At 33.3% G+C, this 19,317-nt stretch overlaps 3 protein-coding genes across 11 annotated transcripts; all 3 read right to left on the reverse strand.

The window, feature by feature from the left end:
• Window positions 1-16: 16 nt before the first annotated feature.
• LOC133703767 (pentatricopeptide repeat-containing protein At4g21880, mitochondrial-like) lies at window positions 17-9,155 on the reverse strand. Of its 9 annotated transcripts, XM_062128421.1 has the most exons (14): window positions 8,828-9,155; window positions 8,671-8,733; window positions 7,781-8,227; window positions 7,601-7,680; window positions 5,553-5,679; window positions 5,005-5,069; window positions 3,867-3,974; window positions 3,540-3,653; window positions 3,240-3,284; window positions 3,020-3,115; window positions 2,763-2,861; window positions 1,802-1,921; window positions 1,505-1,610; window positions 17-574 (listed from the first exon to the last, which is right to left on the reverse strand). In XM_062128421.1, the coding sequence occupies exons 1-13, from the start codon at window positions 9,069-9,071 to the stop codon at window positions 1,545-1,547; spliced, it is 1,674 nt and encodes a 557-aa protein (XP_061984405.1). In that variant the 5' UTR covers window positions 9,072-9,155; the 3' UTR covers window positions 17-574; window positions 1,505-1,544. The 9 variants fall into 9 exon arrangements, 7 of the variants coding, with proteins under 7 accessions (XP_061984405.1, XP_061984401.1, XP_061984402.1 ...); XM_062128417.1 differs by having other exon boundaries at window positions 17-554; window positions 5,553-5,732; window positions 7,601-8,227; XM_062128418.1 differs by having other exon boundaries at window positions 17-557; window positions 5,553-5,732; window positions 7,601-8,227.
• A 1,043-nt stretch (window positions 9,156-10,198) lies between these two features.
• Window positions 10,199-12,491, reverse strand: LOC133703289 (protein ACCELERATED CELL DEATH 6-like). Its single transcript, XM_062127750.1, has 3 exons — window positions 11,710-12,491; window positions 10,967-11,499; window positions 10,199-10,825 (listed from the first exon to the last, which is right to left on the reverse strand). The coding sequence occupies exons 1-3, from the start codon at window positions 12,302-12,304 to the stop codon at window positions 10,205-10,207; spliced, it is 1,749 nt and encodes a 582-aa protein (XP_061983734.1). The 5' UTR covers window positions 12,305-12,491; the 3' UTR covers window positions 10,199-10,204.
• A 4,088-nt stretch (window positions 12,492-16,579) lies between these two features.
• LOC133703389 (protein ACCELERATED CELL DEATH 6-like) lies at window positions 16,580-19,043 on the reverse strand. Its single transcript, XM_062127874.1, has 3 exons — window positions 18,093-19,043; window positions 17,386-17,918; window positions 16,580-17,244 (listed from the first exon to the last, which is right to left on the reverse strand). Exons 1-3 carry the CDS (start codon window positions 18,685-18,687, stop codon window positions 16,639-16,641), a joined length of 1,734 nt encoding a protein of 577 aa, XP_061983858.1. The 5' UTR covers window positions 18,688-19,043; the 3' UTR covers window positions 16,580-16,638.
• Between the last annotated feature and the right edge of the window lie 274 nt (window positions 19,044-19,317).

Genomic DNA, 19,317 nt, shown 5'->3' on the forward strand with positions numbered 1-19,317 from the left:
GTAGTTGTTGCTGTCCTTTCCAGTCAATGAATATGTGTTCTATCCACTTTCGAATTGATGTGCGAATGTTTCTCACATTTGATACCAAGATAACAGGATTATAAGGAGCATGCCATTCAAAAAACTTATAGAAGGGAAATGCTTTTCCATTTGCAACAACACTGCTTATACATTGTCACTCTATGCTTTCACTGCTTGTTCACACATGCTTTTCCCATCTTGCTTGAGGGTTTGTCATATATTAATCACTTGTTCCATGAGATACATCTTTGGATCTCTTCCTCGAACTTTCATTTTTCCTTGGTTGCAGGATTGCTAGCTGTTCACCCTTTGTTGCGTTGCTTAGAGAGTTGTCAGCACGCTTGAGCAAATCACCTGCAGAGAAAATTGAGCAAACTCTTTGCACTTCCATAATTGATTTTGATGTTGCCTTCATTGCTCTGTTTAACCTGCCATTGTTGCTTTTTGGACACCGTAACTTACCCACCCTTTTGCTGGGTTGTTGCCGATGAATCTTGTGCATAACAAATATTGACTCTTTAGCCTTGCTTTGCCTGCTGACCACATTAATCGTCTGCTTAACCATTAGGTGCAGTACTTTGCTAAAAGGTTATCTACGGCATAGCACTTATCTAGTTATCTACTAAACATGGTTATTTTTTTATATATAAATAAAGGAAATATAAAAGACATCTCTCTCAATTATATTGATTTTATAAAAATACTGTTCTCTATAATGTGGTCAGCAGTTAATTCATTATTTCTAGCAAAATTCTTATTGAATTACACGTTATTACTATATGACATGCTTTACAAAGTATTGAGGCCAATTTTATTTAGTATGTTTAGTAATTCAGTTCATGATGCTTTTGCAAATACATTCTTCAATTGAAAATGTATCAAAACAATTTTTATTTTTATTTTTTATCAGCACATTAAACATAAAAAATAAACACCTAAAAAATAATTAATTTCATACTTTTTAAGACGAAAAATAATTTAAAAAACAAGTTGAAAAAACTGTAAAACCACACCCACCCTTAGTTTCCCTTGAAAAGGGAGAGAGCATCACAATGGATTTATGGTTGGACCTTAGATCATTAGGTTTTCAGGCCAAACATTTTTGTTAAATAGATGTTATTTTGTTTTTTTTTTTCCTTAAAAATAAATTTCCTCAATAATAACCAGACTAGGTTTCGATCAAATCTGGTGAGGTCAACCATGTTGTCCTGATTTTACTGGATTAATATCTTATTCAGTTCAACTAAAAACCTAGCCCAGGTCAGGCTCTATTTACAGTACAATCACGAAGGGAAAAAGTTGTTAGTTAGATGAATGTCAGCTAGAGAGATTCCTGTAAAAAAAGCCATGAATTGGAAGGAAATGACGAGGTGGTGGAAAAAAGAAGCATTCACAATAATAGTAACAATATACTCTTCAGATATAAAGTGATGAGATTATATTGAAAAAATGTGGCTGTACAGGGAATCTACATACTGCTTACCTGTTTGGCCTTCTCAAATTTCCCACATGTTGCATATGCATCAATAAGCGCCATATATACTTTGCTTCGAAACTTGAATTCCAGCAACCTTCATTTCTTCATAACACTGAGAAAATAACCAGATGGCAATCCACATTGTGTTATGTTTTAAATGTATAGCAACACTGAACACTCTTTTTATTTAAAAGAAACAAAAAAAAGTTACCAAGTACACAAAGAATATTAGCTTTAGCTTGTAATCCTTGCATACAGAAAGGGAGACATGGCACCTTGACTAAAATATAAGTCTCAAATTACCTTGGTAATTTGATCTTCATTGTCGCAATTGCTTATTAAACAACTGTAAGTTGCAGAATCTGGTTTCACATCTGCAAGTTTCATTTGCTCTAGAACCATTAATGCACCACTAATGTTTTTCTGAAGAGCATTCAGCATAAGAGGAAGACCGTTATAAAGTATGAGAGGTTAAGAAGAATCACAATATACAGAGTGTAACTAAGCAGTTTTGTGCATGTTGAATATCATATCTGTGGCATCAAGAATATAGGAAATATTGCGGGAAAATGTAAGAGCTAAAATATAAAGCTAACTTTACACAACCATAACATTCATGTAATTACAAGTCAGGGACCAACAACTACAGGGTAAAGAAGAAATGTGAACTGATAATAGAGATGTATAAAAGTGTCCATCCCACCAAAGTGACATTATTACATGAATCCTAATTTTCCATATAATCAATTTGTGAATGAATGAATGAATTTACTGAAAAAAATGCAGTCCTAAACATATCTAGCTCCCTCGCTTCTTCAGGAATCTGTAGTAAGGTCATTACAACCCATATTGGGACATGAAGAAATAAAATGGTATAAAAAGAAAGATTTCTTTCCATGGCTGTACCTTGAGCTGTATCACTCTCGGCCTTTAATCTATATTTTTGCGTTTGAGTGTTTCCCTTGTCTCAAATCCAGTCACTCTAATGCACCACATATGATTAACCACCTTGACCTACCCCAATAGGTGCAATACCTAATCCCCCCTGTTCTCGAGTGTTATAACACATCTGCCTCCTAGCAGTTATCCCATGTACAGGTCAAGACTGCATAAAGTATATTTGCAGAAAATGTAATAGGTACTACATAAAAAAACAGCTGCAGAAAATGTCACAAGTTGTACAATGAGTCAAAAACCAACTTGCAGTAAAAAAATTAAAACACATGAGATGGACCAGGAAGAATAACTTGACATGTTAAGTTACCTCTCGAAAATATCCATCCATTATAGCATTATACATGCCAGCTGTCGGTGTCAAATTCAATTTCTTCAAATCATTGAGCAGACCAATTGCACCATCAAACTGCATTGAATAGGAAGAGACCGAGAAAAATAAATAACCATGGCTTATGAGAATATTATTTTGCAAAAGGTAGCATCGGAAATGAAAGCAAAAGCAAGTACATAGGACAGTAGAGACACATGGAGAGCAAGCAAGAGAGAGAGCTACTAGCAACTTACATCTTTCATTTTCACACTCAAACCTATCATTCTCCTAAATGTCTCATTAGTTGGTGTCAAGTCCAGGTGATAAATCAATGAATAGATTCGCTGAACCTAAACATCAATCAAGGTGAGAACAGATGAGTACAAAAAAAATCAATTCAGAAGAACAGATAATAGTAGAATAAAGCTGAAAAGAATTCAAACAGCAAAGATAATTCATGGGATTAATCAATACATGAAAGCAAAAGGCTGTCTTGCTTGTTGAATCAAGAGAACTGAACTGCTGTGAAGAAGTATACTGTTATTTTGTAACTGCATTTGAGGCTATTAAAATACACATGTTAGCATAAATGAAACTAATCTAACATAATCAAGCTCCGGCGGGTTAAGATCAGACTTCAAGACACAAGTAGAATCAAGAGATTCAAATTTAATATGTTTGAATTCTATAATTGACTTGAAACAGAACTATTGTATCCAAAATGACCAATATAACATATATTTAATGCCAAGACATGTAGGGTGAACACCATACCAAATTAAAATCAAGGCTTGCCTCACTAGCATTCAACATAGAATGTATTGTGTTTATGGATATGGTGAAACCCTCTTCACACAGTTGGTCTACCATATCAATAGCATGATGCACCTGCATTCAGATGAATAGACAATAGACATTGATCAATATATAGGTTATATGGAAACAAATGATTAGTATTTTAAAAAGTTTGATGTGGCTTCTTAAGTAGTTAAATCCCTGAACAAGAAGAGAATTCCCATCTTCAACTTTTCAAATGAATTACAACCTGAAGAAGGTCCTTGAATATATGTTTCCCTTTTAGTAAAAAAGATAAGGTCATACCTTAAGTGAATTGCAACTGTATACAATGAGCCTCTCATATGAAGTTGAAGAAGGACTCATCTCCATTACTGTGTGTAAGGTTTTGAATTTTGAAACAACATCCTCAACCTACAACAGGAAGAATCACATTCAACGATAATCAAAAAAAAAAAAAAGAATCACATTCAACGTGTTTGTAAACCAAATTAAAATCAACCATTTCAAGAATTCTCATGCATAAAGAAATTGAAATGGGTTTTTCATAGTGCAAACACTTAAAATAACTGAGTTCACATGGATTTGTTAGAGGATTTAAGACATGGTTATAAAACAGTTAATATGGTAATTTTGGCTATTAACATTTCCAATAACTGTCATGGTATTGCAAACGAGAGAAATCAATATCATGCCTTCAGAAAGGAGAAGTTAAATGACAAAAGAGTGATGGTGTGAGGAAAACAACCACTTGCAATCAACAAATTGCACATACTTATAGCAACAGTGAGAATTAACATCAAAACAATTGATATGACGTAATCCTGCTAAGGAGCCCTAATATATAGCACCAGTCTAAATGATATAGAGTGTCAATAAATCTTGACATTTACATGCTTGCCCTGGCACCAATCTGTTTGCATCCCATTCAATGACTACAAATGCCTTCCTATCCATTGAACAGAATGAAATGTCTTCCTATCCATTTAACAGAATGAAAAATTTCATCAAAAGTGACATTAAAATTAGATTTCACTGAAACTAGATCAATTCCTATTATGTAATGAGCAGACAAAGTCATTTTTACAAACCTTGCTGTTACCATACGCGAATTATTTTCATACCCATTGGTTTCCCAATTCATGATCAATCTAAAAGCAAAGTTGGCTTGTTAACAGCACCTCAGTAACCCAAATAGGCAATGAATAAATGAGCATAAAGAAAATAGAAATCTTGAAAGATCATAATATTGCTAGTATGACTGAATCAATCAGAAGCAACCTACTATTGGAGACTAATTATTAACGCAAGCAACATTCAATTCTCCCCAGGTTCACTCAGAATGAGTTTTTCAAAGAAGCAAACTACATGTGTTAAGCAGTTGTTCCTCATTGCATAATGGCCTCAAGGATGTTACCAGCAGCATTAATGAGAAGTTTCTCACCGCTAAATTTGGAATGCTAGTAGCATAACTAAAGATGAGAGTTGAAATATCCTCCGCTCCATAATCTGCACTTTATCACAGTACTATATCACAAAGCATACAAGACAGGAGCTATCAAGAAGAAATGCATGCTTTGTCTTCCATCAAATCTCATACATTCTCAGTCTCTTTCAAATACCAGAACTACAGCCTGGTTTCAAATTTGCATTTAGAAGGGGGGAAAAAGTGAAAAAAACTTCTAGAGATCATATACCAGAAGCCTGCGCATAAAAATATAGGTGCTACAATACGGTTGGTGGAGACAATCCAATTGATTTAATTTCTTAGAAGTGATAATTTTTCAAAGAAGCTAGAATGAAAAATGCAGCTACAATTAGGAAATAAAAATTTAAAAAATGACATCTTAGAAAAAGTTGAAGATACCAAAACTTTTCATTTTGATTTAAGAAAGGAAATCAGTTCCCAGCTTTCAATAGCAATTCATGGTCTTCAATAAACAATAAGTACATGAATCTCAATACTAAAAAAATATTGTATAATGAACATACCACAATTTTTGAGCACCAAAAGGAACTTCTCTACATAGGACTCCAATGATAGCCTCCCTAAGGATTTAAAGATACTGACTGCATTGCCCAACGATGAAAGTTTTGTGATATCCACAGTCTCTAACAGCTGCAACAGGTAATTCTTCTGGTCACTTTCACAGAGTGCCAGTAAATAATTTTCTGCAACAGGAGTAAGTTCTTCTTGAAGGTATCACTAATGACCAATGCACAAAAGTTGATTGTGTCATAAAGGGTCACAAAAGAACATAATTTTCCATTTATATATATATATATATATATATATATATGCCAGAAAATAGTTGTAACACCCTAAAAACACATTTGCTATAATTTGTGAAAGTACCATTATTTATACAAATAGTAAGGTGTAAATAGATTAAATGATGCAAAAATACATGAGAAGTTAGCTAAATGTTAAATAATGTAGAGTTAAAAGAAAGTTAGGAGACAAAAACTAAATCAAAGAAAAGGAAGACTCAAAATGCAATTACCCAACCCGAGTAGGTTTAAGCAGGATAATTTTTGCATGATTAAGTAGGTCAAGGGGGACAATTTTAGCATGACCATGTAAGACAATTTTTGCTGTCATGCTTGTGAGGTACTTAGAGTAAGGGACGAACATGTTTCTCCTTCACCATTTATCATTATCATTATCTTCATCTTCCACTTCTCAATTATAATTAAAACCCTCTTTTATTTCTATTGTGATGCATCTTAGCCAGTAGCATTAATTTTATCATTTTAGAAACATGATCTTTGGTTAAACCAACATCATTCATTACTTATTGCTGCCTTATCAATCAAATTCACCAACCAATCATGCATTTATATGCACACACAACCTGTCCTATTTTTGCATCTTTGTACATTGTTGTCCTATTTATCAATTACATACCAAAAAAGTTTATACATGATATGTTTACATATGCATTTACATGTTTAATGACCCATACAAAAAACTTCCATATGGAGAGATACAACAACACAACTCAAGTCACACTTCAAGCTAGCACTCTCCCATCACTTTGGTTGGCAACCTAATACCCAACCCAAGCTCTCTTTCATTCTCGCTTGGGTCCTCTGAATATAATTTATTAACTACCAATGAGTATAGCTCAGTGAATGATTAATGTGATAAGCATAGAAAACTTCCACAAGTTTTCAACATTTGGGCCCCGCTATCATATTTACATCAAATTGTACAAGAACATGTATGGCAATTCAATATTCATTTCTCATATCCATATGCTATTTCAATAGTAGCATATGTAGTATGTAGGTTGCCACAATTTCATGTAAAGCAAGTTGTCCCCTTTTCACATATCATGTGCAATTATCTCAACACAACATTTGTGCCAAAACACACCATTCACTTTAATGGAATGAATCATGGTTTAATCTTCCATAATCACAATCTTAATTAATAATTATCATGTGAAGTTTCCATTCAAAAAGGATTCAATATCAATTCTACAAATTTATCATGCATTTAAGGAAATTCTGATATAAAAAAATATTAGCAAATGAATTTATGCATATTTATTGGTTTAATCACTCACCTTAAACTCTAGCCCTTTTTGCTGTCTTTCTTTACTTCTTAACCCCATACAATCTGCCCTTGATTTACCTTCTACCAATTCTATTGTATTCAAGCTCCAGTTTGCTAGTGTTAGTTTGTAGGAATGGTGTATAATGAAAGATCGTGAAGGCGAAGCATGTCCCTCCCTTCATCTTAACATTTCACAAGCATGAAAAAGAAAAAATTGTCCCACTTCACCTACTTTATCATGCAAAAATCATCCTACTTCACCTACTTGGGTTGGATAATTTCAGTTTGAGCCTTACTTTAGTTTTTGTCCCCTAACTTTCTTTGACATTTAGCTATCTTCTCATGTATTTTTGCTTTATTTAATTTATTTACACCTTAGTACTTGTATAAGTCATGATACATTCACAAACTATAGCAAATGCATTTTTAAGGTGTTACAATAGTATTTTCTAAGGTAGATCAAGCAAAAGGTACATACCTCGTAAACTGATATTCTCGTCCCCATAATCAGTACAAATACAATTGCAAAGTTCCCGAATCTTCTTTTCATCATTGACTCTGATATAAAAACGCATATCATAATAGCCTAATCGTGCAATTTCGCTAGGATTTGTATCTTTGATAATGCCATAGAAGAAATAAAATTCTTCCACCATACCCTTATCAATTAAAAGCATAAGAAATGGACCATAAGTTTCCTCCTCTACTGGGAAACCTTGTTCCTTCATTGATATAAAAAGTTTAAGAACTTCAGAAATCTGTTCCTTCGCAACATTCTCATCATCAGTTTCCCTACATTGCTCAATGCACATCTTCATCAATGCATTGAACTCTTTCAAACCTGTTTCCCTTCCCAACATTCCAAACACTTCCATTGTAGCATCTGTCCCCAGCTTGAAGGCACATGTGTCAACTAATCGGTCAAAACGATAGACCTGACTATTTTTGAAAATCCATTTTTGTTTCCTTTCATAAGATATTTCTTTCCGCTGTATACCTATATTGTTTTTCTTCCAGTTTGAAAGCCATGGTGTCTTGAAAACGTTTTCTACAACTTTCTCATCATCTGCTTCTTCCAAACCTAGCGATTTAATTTTCAAAACATCTACAAAAAGAACAAGGGAAAAAACAATAAACACAAATTCGAAAAAATAATCAAAACCACATCTAACAAAATAACAACAACAACAACCCAGAAAGCACCAATTTGTAGAAAATGATCAAACCCTTTTTTCTTGCATGAACCCAGATATCCAAACTAGAGCTATAACTTAAATACTCTATTCTTTTTCTTTTTTGGCTAACAATAACGTTACATTACATTACAAAAATCAATTCCTTAACATCTAATTTTCTTCCTTTTGGCTACAAAAATGAAACAAAATAACATCAGATTACATCACAAAAAATTAATAACAACTTCTTTTGCATCTAAATTTAAGAAGGATTAGCTCCAAATGACAAATTACATAAAAAAAGCACCCAGTTTTTTACTAATGCAGTAAAAATACACAAAAAGCACCCAGTTTTTTTATTAATGCAGTGTACCATTTATAATATTTTCTATGACTTTTGCTGTCTTTGCCATGTCTTTTGCTGTCGGGATTGTTTCTGAATCACACAAAAGAAGACATTAAAAAAAAAATCAACTGTAACAAAAAATTTCTTTCTTTTCTTTTTTTAAGAAAAACAAAAAAGGGCGTACCAGAATAAAAGTCTTCTAATCCAAGAGCACCAGGGCTAGATTTAACTCCGGGTGACGGAGGAGATTGAGGTTTAGTTTCAGGTTGTTTTTTGGACTTGGAAGAAGTTTCTGGTTTGGGGGGTGTTATGGATTCGAAATGGCTGACGAGGCTTTTGAAAGTCGTGTCACTGGCGATGGTGGTGGAGGCGGTGGTGGTTTTGATGGCTGCACGGACGAGATTGCTAAGGATCTTGAATTTGGGCATTTGGCGGTGGATTAAGCAGCAGTGCGTAGGGGGGTTTTGGGTGGTTTCTCTTGAAAATTACAAAACCCTTTTTTCCTTTTTACTATTTTATTTTCTTTTTGTTTCAACAAGCAAGCATAATTACCGTATATAATAGGTAAACTTAATGGACCTTCACCGAGTTTTGGTTTCAATTTAACCCTTTAATTTTTATTTTCATCCTAGGATTTTTCTTACGTTGGAAATTTCAAATTTCACCCCAAAAAAATGAAAACCTTGAGAGAACCCCCTCTATATTTAACAAACTATCACACACGTCCTTTTTTTACATAAAATGTTTTCAGGATCACTCGTAATTTAATATGAAGGAATAAAAATGGTTTATGTCATATATCCAAATCATAGTTATAAAATCTAATTCAAGAAAGTTCTTTGTTTTTTAAACATAAAATCAAAGAGACAAGATTTTACCTCAAATTACAAATTAATCTAGACTTTTAACTAAGTTAAACTATATCAATTTCTTAACTTATTTTTTTTTAAACTTAAATCGGTTTAGACCTTAAATCAACAAAATTTTAAATCAATCTATAAAGTTAGTCCGAATTTTATAGCAAAGATAGATGTAATGTCATACTTAGATTGTAATTCAACTTATATTTAAATCCAAAATATAAGTGTATTTAAACTAAATATATCATGAATATGAAAAAAAGACCTCCAAATATCATTTGAAGCAGTTTTGAGGAGACAACATTTCATTGGAAACTCCAGTTTTTGTTTGACAACATTAGAAACTTCATGTACTAACACAGCATCAGTATCTATGTGCTAGATAAATTTGTTGTTTTTTACAGCAAAAAAAACAATCAAGACAATTACAACAAAATTACCACATTTTGGATTTGTTTGCTTGTTTTGCAATTCATCAAACTCGGTTTTATCAGAAGCATGAGCATATTTCATGTGAATTAAATGTAATTAATCGGATAATGGAACATTTTGTAATTTGTTTATGCATTGTCTATCTATGAAATTTGATCATCTCCAAAGGCTCATCAAAAGCACAAACCAAATGCTTTGGAAACCTTAACAGCAGTTGTCCAAAAACTTTGCTAACAACATTTTGAAGCGGAATGCAGAGGGTCTGTTTGTCAATTTTGGTGATCTCTTTTATTGATCTTGGACTTCATCTTCCAGAAACAAAAAATCAAGAACTGGCAGATTTCAGAAACAAGAAAAATCCGCACCAACTGGAGCAGAAACAAGAAGTTACTAACATGGAAAGCAATCCCCACAATATAAGTTACACTGTCAACAAAGGGTTGATCAGGCAAAGCAGCAACAATTCCTGATAGGAATGCAATCCCTGCTGATTGTAGCGCTATACAAGTTAGCACGGTAGCACTTGCCAGGTAGTAAACATAGGACTCATCGTTACTAACAGCTCCCCAAAATATTATGCATGCTGCGATTATGGAGCTGGTCATGGCAATCGCGTCCGAGAAAACAAACCATCTCAGATGTTTGCTTGATTCGAGTAATGCTACGCCTTGCTTGAGGCCAAGATCATTGTTAAAGCCTCCAGGAAGTGTGAAAGCTGCTGCAAACGTTACTGTTGCGATTAGTATTGCTACCATTAAGAGGGTATTTCCCATTCGCTTGTAAGTTTGAATCCTGGCAATAGCTTCTTGGTCTGCACATGGGGGATTCTTTTTCCCAGTGATTCGATTAGATACAGTGATAAGTTTCCTCCATACGCATTTGATTATATTCTGCAGTGTTAGAAGAATATGGTGAATACAATGTCAAGCTTTTATATGCTGTTTTTCATAATACGTAACGCACCTAACAGCAATTGCTTCTAGGGCTAATTGAATTTTATGTACTTCTGAAAGCTATGAAATCATACTTACACAACGATATATAAAGCATGATTCGCTGATAGATCCATCAATATCAAAGACTGATTGGCCAATTTCATTTCTGGCTCTGTGGTCCACTCTTTCATCCCATATCAAGCACCGCAGAATCCGAGTTTGTCTTTCAATAGCAGCCACATGCAAAGGTGTGTTCCCGCCGTTATCTGCTTGATTTATGAGCCCTTGTAACTCTGCTATTTCCACCACACATCTGACCACATTCACTTTTCCACTAAGAACGGCAAAATGAAGAACACTCCTACCGTTCAGGTCCAGAAGCTCTCCAGAATCTGGGCAGCAGTGGATAATTCTTTCTATTACATCGGCATGACCATTCCTGGCTGCAACATGAAGGGGTGAATGGCCATTTTTATCCAATACATATGCAGTACACTCGTCAAATTCCAGCAATCTTTCAACCGCCCTGCGGTCTCCAAGGGATGCAGCATGATGGAGTGCGGTCCTGCCATGATGGTCAGCTTCTGTGATGAGGTGTGGTTTTGCTCTCAGAAGGATCTCCATGATATCTGACATCACACAGAAAACGAGTTATGATCTTAAAATATTTCAAGAGCTTGAATTCTACTTAGTACGAGTCATTTCAAGTTAGGTTACATCAGAAACCAAATAATCAGAAAGAAACACATAACAATGAGGATGTGAGCTTAAAAGATTCAATTGACACCCATTTAATTGGAGAAGTAAAAAGAAAGGATTGTCCAAGCACAGGACACCACCTGAATGTCCCTCTATCACAGCAGCGTGCAAAGCAGTGTGGCCCTCTGATCCCCCATGAGCTGAAGCTGGAGTTGATATCAGAATCTGATTCAAAATATCCTTCTTCCCTTCTCTAGCAGCAAGAAACAACGGAGACTCGCCAGCATAATTTTCAAAACAGGCCAACTTAGCATCAACCCTCAGCAACAACTTGACGACACTCATGTTACCGTTCCTAACAGCCTCGTGTAAAACTGTATTGTTCTCCTTGTTTCCCTGCCTCAGTATGTCAAACTTGCCAGTTTTTCCATATTCAGTGCTTATCCTTTTTGCAGACAGAATTTCTTTCACCAGAAAATCAACAATAGAGAAGTGTCCACACCTTGCAGCAACATGTAGAGGACTGTCTCCACTCGAATTCGGCCTTGTAAGCAGAGATCTGCATCTATTATAGATTTCAACGACAACTCCTTTATGTCCAAATTGCACAGCAATATGGAGAGGTGTATTCCCTTGTGGAGTAAGTTTAGTAAGTAGCCTTGGATTTTCATTGAGAAGTTGAAGGAGAATATAAACATTTCCTGATTTTGCAACTCTGTATAGCCTTGAATCCATGAAATCCTACTGGCGAACAACTATCACAACTCTATCTGGGCATTGTATTCTAACGACGATGTGGTTTCAGGCTTGCATGTGAACATCTTGACCAAGAACATATAGGCAAATCAAAATTCCGACTGACTTTGAGGTATGTTGTCCATTATTAGTCAAGAGATTTACTGTTAATGGGTCATTGAAAGCTTTCGAAGTTGCAGTATTTTACGGCACTCCATATTAGTTGGTATCAAGTCAACATTGACTAGATCAAATGTCTACCCACCAAATTTGACATTTGATGTTTGAATAAAAGTTAATTAATTTATGAATTGTGACCATTTCAAAGATATAGTAGATAGTTGTAAATCTTCATCAAATGTGACATTTATATTGATGGAAACTGGACAGGGAGGAGAACTTGCCAGAGACGAATTTAGAAGACGTAAAAACCAAATTTCTTTCTTTTCTTTCTCCAAAGTAAGAATAAGCCCTTTCATTGGTGTTTTTCTGAATTTTTTTTTATATTTGTTTACCATTAAAAAATTAATTAACAAAAAAACATTTTTGATTCAAAAGAAAATTTTGCTTGGTTGAGAGGAAAGTATTTTATTTTTATTTTTAATGAAAAATATTTTTTAAAAGTTATGAAAAATTCATAATTATATAATTATTTGTTAATTATATCGAACTTGACCCTCAATCTTTTGATTACTATATATTTTATTTTGATTTTTTTTTAATTTTATCCCTTAAAATTTAATTTTATATCAATTTTGGTATTCGTTCTTTTAATTGTTATTTTCTTTTTTCTTATATTTTTCTTAAATAAAATTCTTTATCTATTAGATTTGGCCCATATTCTTTTGATTGTTATCTATTTATTTAAAATAATTTATAAAATTGTATTTTTTTAAATTTCATCATCTTTTAATTTTTTTTTATCTTTTAGATTTTGTTTTTATTATTTTGATTGCTATTTATTTATTTAAAATAATTTATGAAATTAGATTGTTTTTTTCAATCTCATCTTCCTTCAATTTTTTTATTTGTTAGATTTGATTCTTATTCTTTTAATAAACTTAAAAAAAAAACATTAATAAGTTATTTTTTCTAACATAACCAAATACTAAAAAGTATTTTTTAACTTATTTTTCATTATATTATCAAACATAACAAATATAATTCACTTTTTAAAAATTTATTTTTCATAAAAAAATATTTTATTTTTAAAAAATTATTTTTTAGTAAATAAACAGAATTAGACTGAAAGTTTAAGTTCTTAAAATCAGTTGCAGAGAAAATGGAACTGTCCATACGTTTTTGGTCTCACAACTGCTGAAAGAAATCATAATGTATTAACTAAATAACAGAGAACTGAAAATTACAATTCTAAGATGAACAATTAGCATATTTTTTGTTCATACTTAAAATATTTTAAGATGTTATGTATGTTTAAAAATAAAAAAAAACATATTAAAAATTACCCTTTTATTTTAGAGATGGTTTGAAAATATGAAAACAGTTTATTTTTCAAAATGTTTTTTACTTAAAAATCTATTAAAGTAATATATTTTTTTATTTTTTTAAAAATATTTTTTATAACAATACAATAAAATTATCTAAAAACATTAAAAATATTAATTTAAAATAAAAAAAATCAAAATTTTGAATGCCCTTAGGCATGGTGTACATAAAAATAGGGTTGCGAAGACACTCAATTTAGAGAATTTAGATGAACAACAAGTCAACAACTTTCAAACAGACTAGATGTTTCTGGAATGGCTAAGTCAGGTCTTCAAGCAAGCTGTTCAGGTTAAGTTGTGTGTTTCAAACTGTAATAATAACAGTGATTTAAAATATTTTTTTTTTGTTTAAAAATATATTTAAATAATTTTTTTTATTTTTAAAAAATGATTTTTGATATTAATAAAACGATTCGAAAATATAAAAAAAATTATTTTAAATAAACAATTTAAAATTAAAAAAAAACGCAATTTACATTATATTTTCAAACATACCATAAACACTTTAGAGAATAAAAAGACTCATCATCGTAGTTCATGGATTTTACAAGCTCGATTTAAGATAGAAATTGTCCTCCGAATCCAGTTCACTGTCAGCTCTCATTACTAAGATAATGGATGCTGCATTAAACTCTCTGAGTGCTCTGAAGGCGAGCAAACTAATAGAAAATCAATAGATCTGTGGACTAGCACTACATCGTTAGGATGAATTATTATTATTATTATTATATTTTTATAAGAAATAATGTTTAACCTTCATGAGATTGTTTGAAAGAAGGAAGAAAAATACTTCATTGTGTTAAATAAGTTGATTTTATTTTAATTAGATGATAAAAATATAATTAATGACAATAAATAAAAAAATAATGATAATTTGAAAAAAAGATTTTTTTAAAAAAAATAATATAACTCAATTCTTAGTCAATTAAATATAAAATGATGAAATTTAATAATATTCTAGAGAGAGATACTCTCAAATGTGTATGGAGTAGATAATGAAGATTGTGAACCTTTATTTTAAAAGATTCATTGTGTATTTATAACTTAAGAGTTTGATCATTTTGTGAAGAGGAGTGACTGAAGTGTAACTCCACTTTTATAATATTTTGAGTTGTATTCCACTTATTTTATCCAGCAAAAAAATAGAGATATGGTAGACCATGAGAGACTTTCATACATTTGATGGTGTTGATAGAGTATACACTCGTTTAATTAAGCTTATTTGTTGAGAAATAAATCCTTTAAAATTTTATATAAAAATTTATAGAATTAATAGCATTAGATACATGTATTATATTTGAATTCAAAGGTGCAGTGAACCCGGCCATACTGAGGGTGCGATGAAAAAAATCTTCGAGTTCGACACCCTCAGATAATGCACGATAGACTCACCCCGTTGGCTTAGCTGGATCTAGCGTATCTTGGGCAAGCTATTGAGCTTGACACGTGTTAGACCCAGATGATACCTGAGTTTAGCATGCACTAGTCGTAACTGTGTTTGGGCCTAGAGTACTACCAGGCCCATCTATACCCAAACCCAACAACACCTGGATATATTTAGAGCCAAACCTAGTATGTTTTTACAGGGACGTGTTTTCCTGATCCGGTATTTTTTTAAAAAATTATATAAAAATATATTGATAAAATCTTGGTAATATATTCACCCTTTAGCCATGCTAACTCCTTTGTCACATTAATCTTAGCAGCTCCTTGCCTGTATATATGAACCAACTTACAACTTGATAGGGATTAAGGACCGGTCAGAAACAGGGTTAATGTTTAGATTTTTTTTTTCTTTGCAGTTGGTAATTTGGTATGACTAAAGCTTATTGGTTTACTTTCTTTGAATCATCAAAGAAAGTAAAGGCAAGATCATACATATTAATTAGTTATGTTTGAGATTGTAATCTAATTATATTTTTTTAAAAAAATTTAAAATTTTATTTTATTTAGTTTTAAATTATTTTTTATATTCTTAGATTTTTTTGATTTGCTAATATAAAACAAAATTAAAAATAAAAAAATATTATTTTAATATATTTTTAAATAAAAATATTTTTTTTAAAAAATATTTTTTACACACTTTGCAACATGCAGGAAGGACACTCGAAACATCCAGGCTATAAAAGAAGACACTTACAACGTACGAAATTAGCACCTTGAATTAATGGGTGTACCATTTTCTTCAAATTGTTCTGGAAGCACTCTCGTAACTTAAAATTTTGAAGCATATCATGAATACGAAAAACGAACTCCAAATATCATTTGAAGCAGTTTTAGTTTGACAAGATTGGAAACTTCATGTACTACCACAGCATCAGTATCTACTTACTAGATAAATTTAGTGTTTTTACTGCAAAGAATCAAGAAACTTACTACAAAATTACCTGATTTTGGATTTGTTTGCTTGTTTTCCAATGCATTCAACTTGGTTTCATCAGAAGCATGAGTATATTTTGACGTGAATTCAATGGAATTAATCGGACAATGGATAGTGTTGGGTATACGATCAAAGTTCTATATTGGCTAGAAATAGGGAGGATCATGGGTATATAAAAATGGATAAATATCTCTATTGGTATGAGGTTTTTTGGGTATAATCCAAGAACAAATCCATGAGGGTTTAGACTCAAGGTGATAATATCACACTAATATGGAGATAGCAGTAATCACGTTTCGTAATTTGTTTATACATTTTCTATCTATGGAATTTGATTCCAAAGGCTCGTCAGACGCACAAACCAAATGCTTTGGATACCTTAACAGAAGCTGTCCAAAAACGTTGTCATAACATTTTGAAGCAGAAGGCAGAAGACTTCCTTGGTGATCTCATTTCTTGATTCTGGACTTCATCTTCCAGAAATAAAAAATCAAGAACTGGCAGATTTCAGAAACAAGAAAAATCCGCACCAACTGGAGCAGAAACAAGAAGTTACTAACATGGAAAGCAATCCCCACAATATAAGTTACACTGTCAACAAAGGGTTGATCAGGCAAAACAGCAACAATTCCTGATAGGAATGCAATCGCTGCTGATTGTAGCGCTATACAAGTTAGCACGGTAGCACTTGCCAGGTAGTAAACATAGGACTCATCGTTACTAACAGCTCCCCAAAATATTATGCATGCTGCGATTATGGAGCTGGTCATGGCAATCGCGTCCGAGAAAACAAACCATCTCAGATGTTTGCTTGATTCGAGTAACGCTACGCCTTGCTTGAGGCCAAGATCATTGTTAAAGCCTCCAGGAAGTGTGAAAGCTGCTGCAAACGTTACTGTTGCGATTAGTGTTGCTACCATTAAGAGGGTATTTCCCATTCGCTTGTAAGTTTGAATCCTGGCAATAGCTTCTTGGTCTGCACATGGGGGATTCTTTTTCCCAGTGATTCGATTAGATACAGTGATAAGTTTCCTCCATACGCATTTGATTATATTCTGCAGTGTTAGAAGAATATGGTGAATACAATGTCAAGCTTTTATATGTTGTTTTTCATAATACGTAATGCACCTAACAGCAATTGCTTCTAGGGCTAATTAAATTTTATGTACTTCTGAAAGCTATGAAATCATACTTACACAACGATATATAAAGCATGATTCTCTGATAGATCCATCAATATCAAAGACTGATTGGCCAATTTCATTTCTGGCTCCGTGGTCCACTCTTTCATCCCATATCAAGCACCGCAGAATCCGAGTTTGTCTTTCAATAGCAGCCAAATGCAAAGGTGTGTTCCCGCCGTTATCTGCTTGATTTATGAGCCATTGTAACTCTGCTATTTCCACCACACATCTGACCACATTCACTTTTCCACTAAGAACGGCAAAATGAAGAACACTCCTACCGTTCAGGTCCAGAAGCTCTCCAGAATCTGGGCAGCAGTGGATAATTCTTTCTATTACATCGGCATGACCATTCCTGGCTGCAACATGAAGGGGTGAATGGCCATTTTTATCCAATACATATGCAGTACACTCGTCAAATTCCAGCAATCTTTCAACCGCCCTGCGGTCTCCAAGGGATGCAGCATAATGGAGTGCGGTCCTGCCATGATGGTCAGCTTCTGTGATGAGGTGTGGTTTTGCTCTCAGAAGGATCTCCATGATATCTGACATCACATAGAAAACGAGTTAAGATCTTAAAATAATTCAAGAGCTTGAATTCTACTTAGTACGAGTCATTTCAAGTTTAAAAGATGAGGATGTGAGCTTAAAAGATTCAACTGACAGTCATTTAATGTGGAGAAGTAAAAAGAAAGGATTGTCCAAGCACAGGACACTACCTGAATGTCTCTCTATCACAGCAGCATGCAAAGCAGTTTGGCCCTCTGATCCCCCATGAGCTGAAGCTGGAGTTGATATCAGAATCTGACTCAAAATATCCTTCTTCCCTTCTCTAGCAGCAAGAAACAACGGAGACTCGCCAGCATAATTTTCAAAACAGGCCAACTTAGTATCAACCCTTAGCAACAACTTTACGACACTCATATTACCGTTCCTAACAGCCTCGTGTAAAACTGTATTATTCTCGTTGTTTCCCTGCCTCAGTATGTCAAACTTGCCAGTTTTTCCATTTTCAGTGCGTATCCTTTTTGCTGCCAGAATTTCTTTCACCAGAAAATCAACAATAGAGAAGTGTCCGCACCTTGCAGCTACATGTAGAGGACTGTCTCCACTCGAATTCGGCCTTGTAAACAGAGACCTGCATCTATTATAGATTTCAACGACAACTCCTTTATGTCCAAATTGCACAGCAATATGGAGAGGTGTATTCCCATGTGGAGTAAGTTTAGTAAGTAGCCTTGGATTTTCGTTGAGAAGTTGTAGGAGAATATAAACATTTCCTGATTTTGCAACTCTGTATAGCCTTGAATCCATGAAATCCTACTGGCAAACAACTATCACCACTCTATCTGGGCATTTTATTGTAACGACGATGTGGTTTCAGGCGTCCACGTGAACATCTTGACCAAGAACATATAGGAAAATCAAAATTCAAAATTCCGACCGCGCGACTTTGAGATATGTCTGTGAATTATTTGTCAAGAGATTTTTTATTAGTTATGTCTAGACACTAAATATATGTTCAAAGCTCAAAGTCAGTATCAAAATCAACGTCGACTACAACAAATATCTAATCACCAAATTTGAAAGATCATATGATGCTTGAATGAGCAATTAATTAAATTTTGACTGAAAACCATTTCAACATAAAAGATATATAGTACATAGTTGAAAGAAATCATAATATATTAAATAAAAAGCAGAGAACTTAAAACTACAATTCCAAGATGGACATTTAGCATATTTTTTGTTCATATTCAAGATATTTTATGATGTTAGTATGTATGTTTGAAGGCAAAAAGCATATTTATGCTAGTAATTAGCTATTTATGAAGATAGAAAGCAAGTTTCTGCTGGTAATTAGTATTGCAATTTGATGGTGCCAAAAAAAATAAAATTCTTTGGCTTGCCGTTTGGCGGTCAAGCGTGAATTTCTAGAAAGCA

The sequence above is a fragment of the Populus nigra genome, chromosome 9, assembly GCF_951802175.1.
Source record: "Populus nigra chromosome 9, ddPopNigr1.1, whole genome shotgun sequence".
Classification (NCBI taxonomy): Eukaryota; Viridiplantae; Streptophyta; class Magnoliopsida; order Malpighiales; family Salicaceae; genus Populus; species Populus nigra.

What these genes read in the sequence shown, in the direction of transcription:
- LOC133703767 (XM_062128417.1), bottom strand. Translation starts at nt 9,071, where the DNA reads ATGCCCAAATTCAAGATCCTTAGCAATCTCGTCCGTGCAGCCATCAAA. An exon ending in CATAGAAAATATTATAAATG is followed by an intron (nt 8,228 to 8,670) that starts GTACACTGCATT and finishes TTCTTTTTGTAG; the next exon opens with ATGTTTTGAAAATTAAATCG. An exon ending in ACAGTTGCAATTCACTTAAG is followed by an intron (nt 3,654 to 3,866) that starts GTATGACCTTAT and finishes ATCTGAATGCAG; the next exon opens with GTGCATCATGCTATTGATAT.
- LOC133703289 (XM_062127750.1), bottom strand. Translation starts at nt 12,304, where the DNA reads ATGGATTCAAGGCTATACAGAGTTGCAAAATCAGGAAATGTTTATATT. An exon ending in TGTGATAGAGGGACATTCAG is followed by an intron (nt 11,500 to 11,709) that starts GTGGTGTCCTGT and finishes GTGTGATGTCAG; the next exon opens with ATATCATGGAGATCCTTCTG. An exon ending in CATGCTTTATATATCGTTGT is followed by an intron (nt 10,826 to 10,966) that starts GTAAGTATGATT and finishes CTAACACTGCAG; the next exon opens with AATATAATCAAATGCGTATG.
- LOC133703389 (XM_062127874.1), bottom strand. Translation starts at nt 18,687, where the DNA reads ATGGATTCAAGGCTATACAGAGTTGCAAAATCAGGAAATGTTTATATT. An exon ending in TGTGATAGAGAGACATTCAG is followed by an intron (nt 17,919 to 18,092) that starts GTAGTGTCCTGT and finishes ATGTGATGTCAG; the next exon opens with ATATCATGGAGATCCTTCTG. An exon ending in CATGCTTTATATATCGTTGT is followed by an intron (nt 17,245 to 17,385) that starts GTAAGTATGATT and finishes CTAACACTGCAG; the next exon opens with AATATAATCAAATGCGTATG.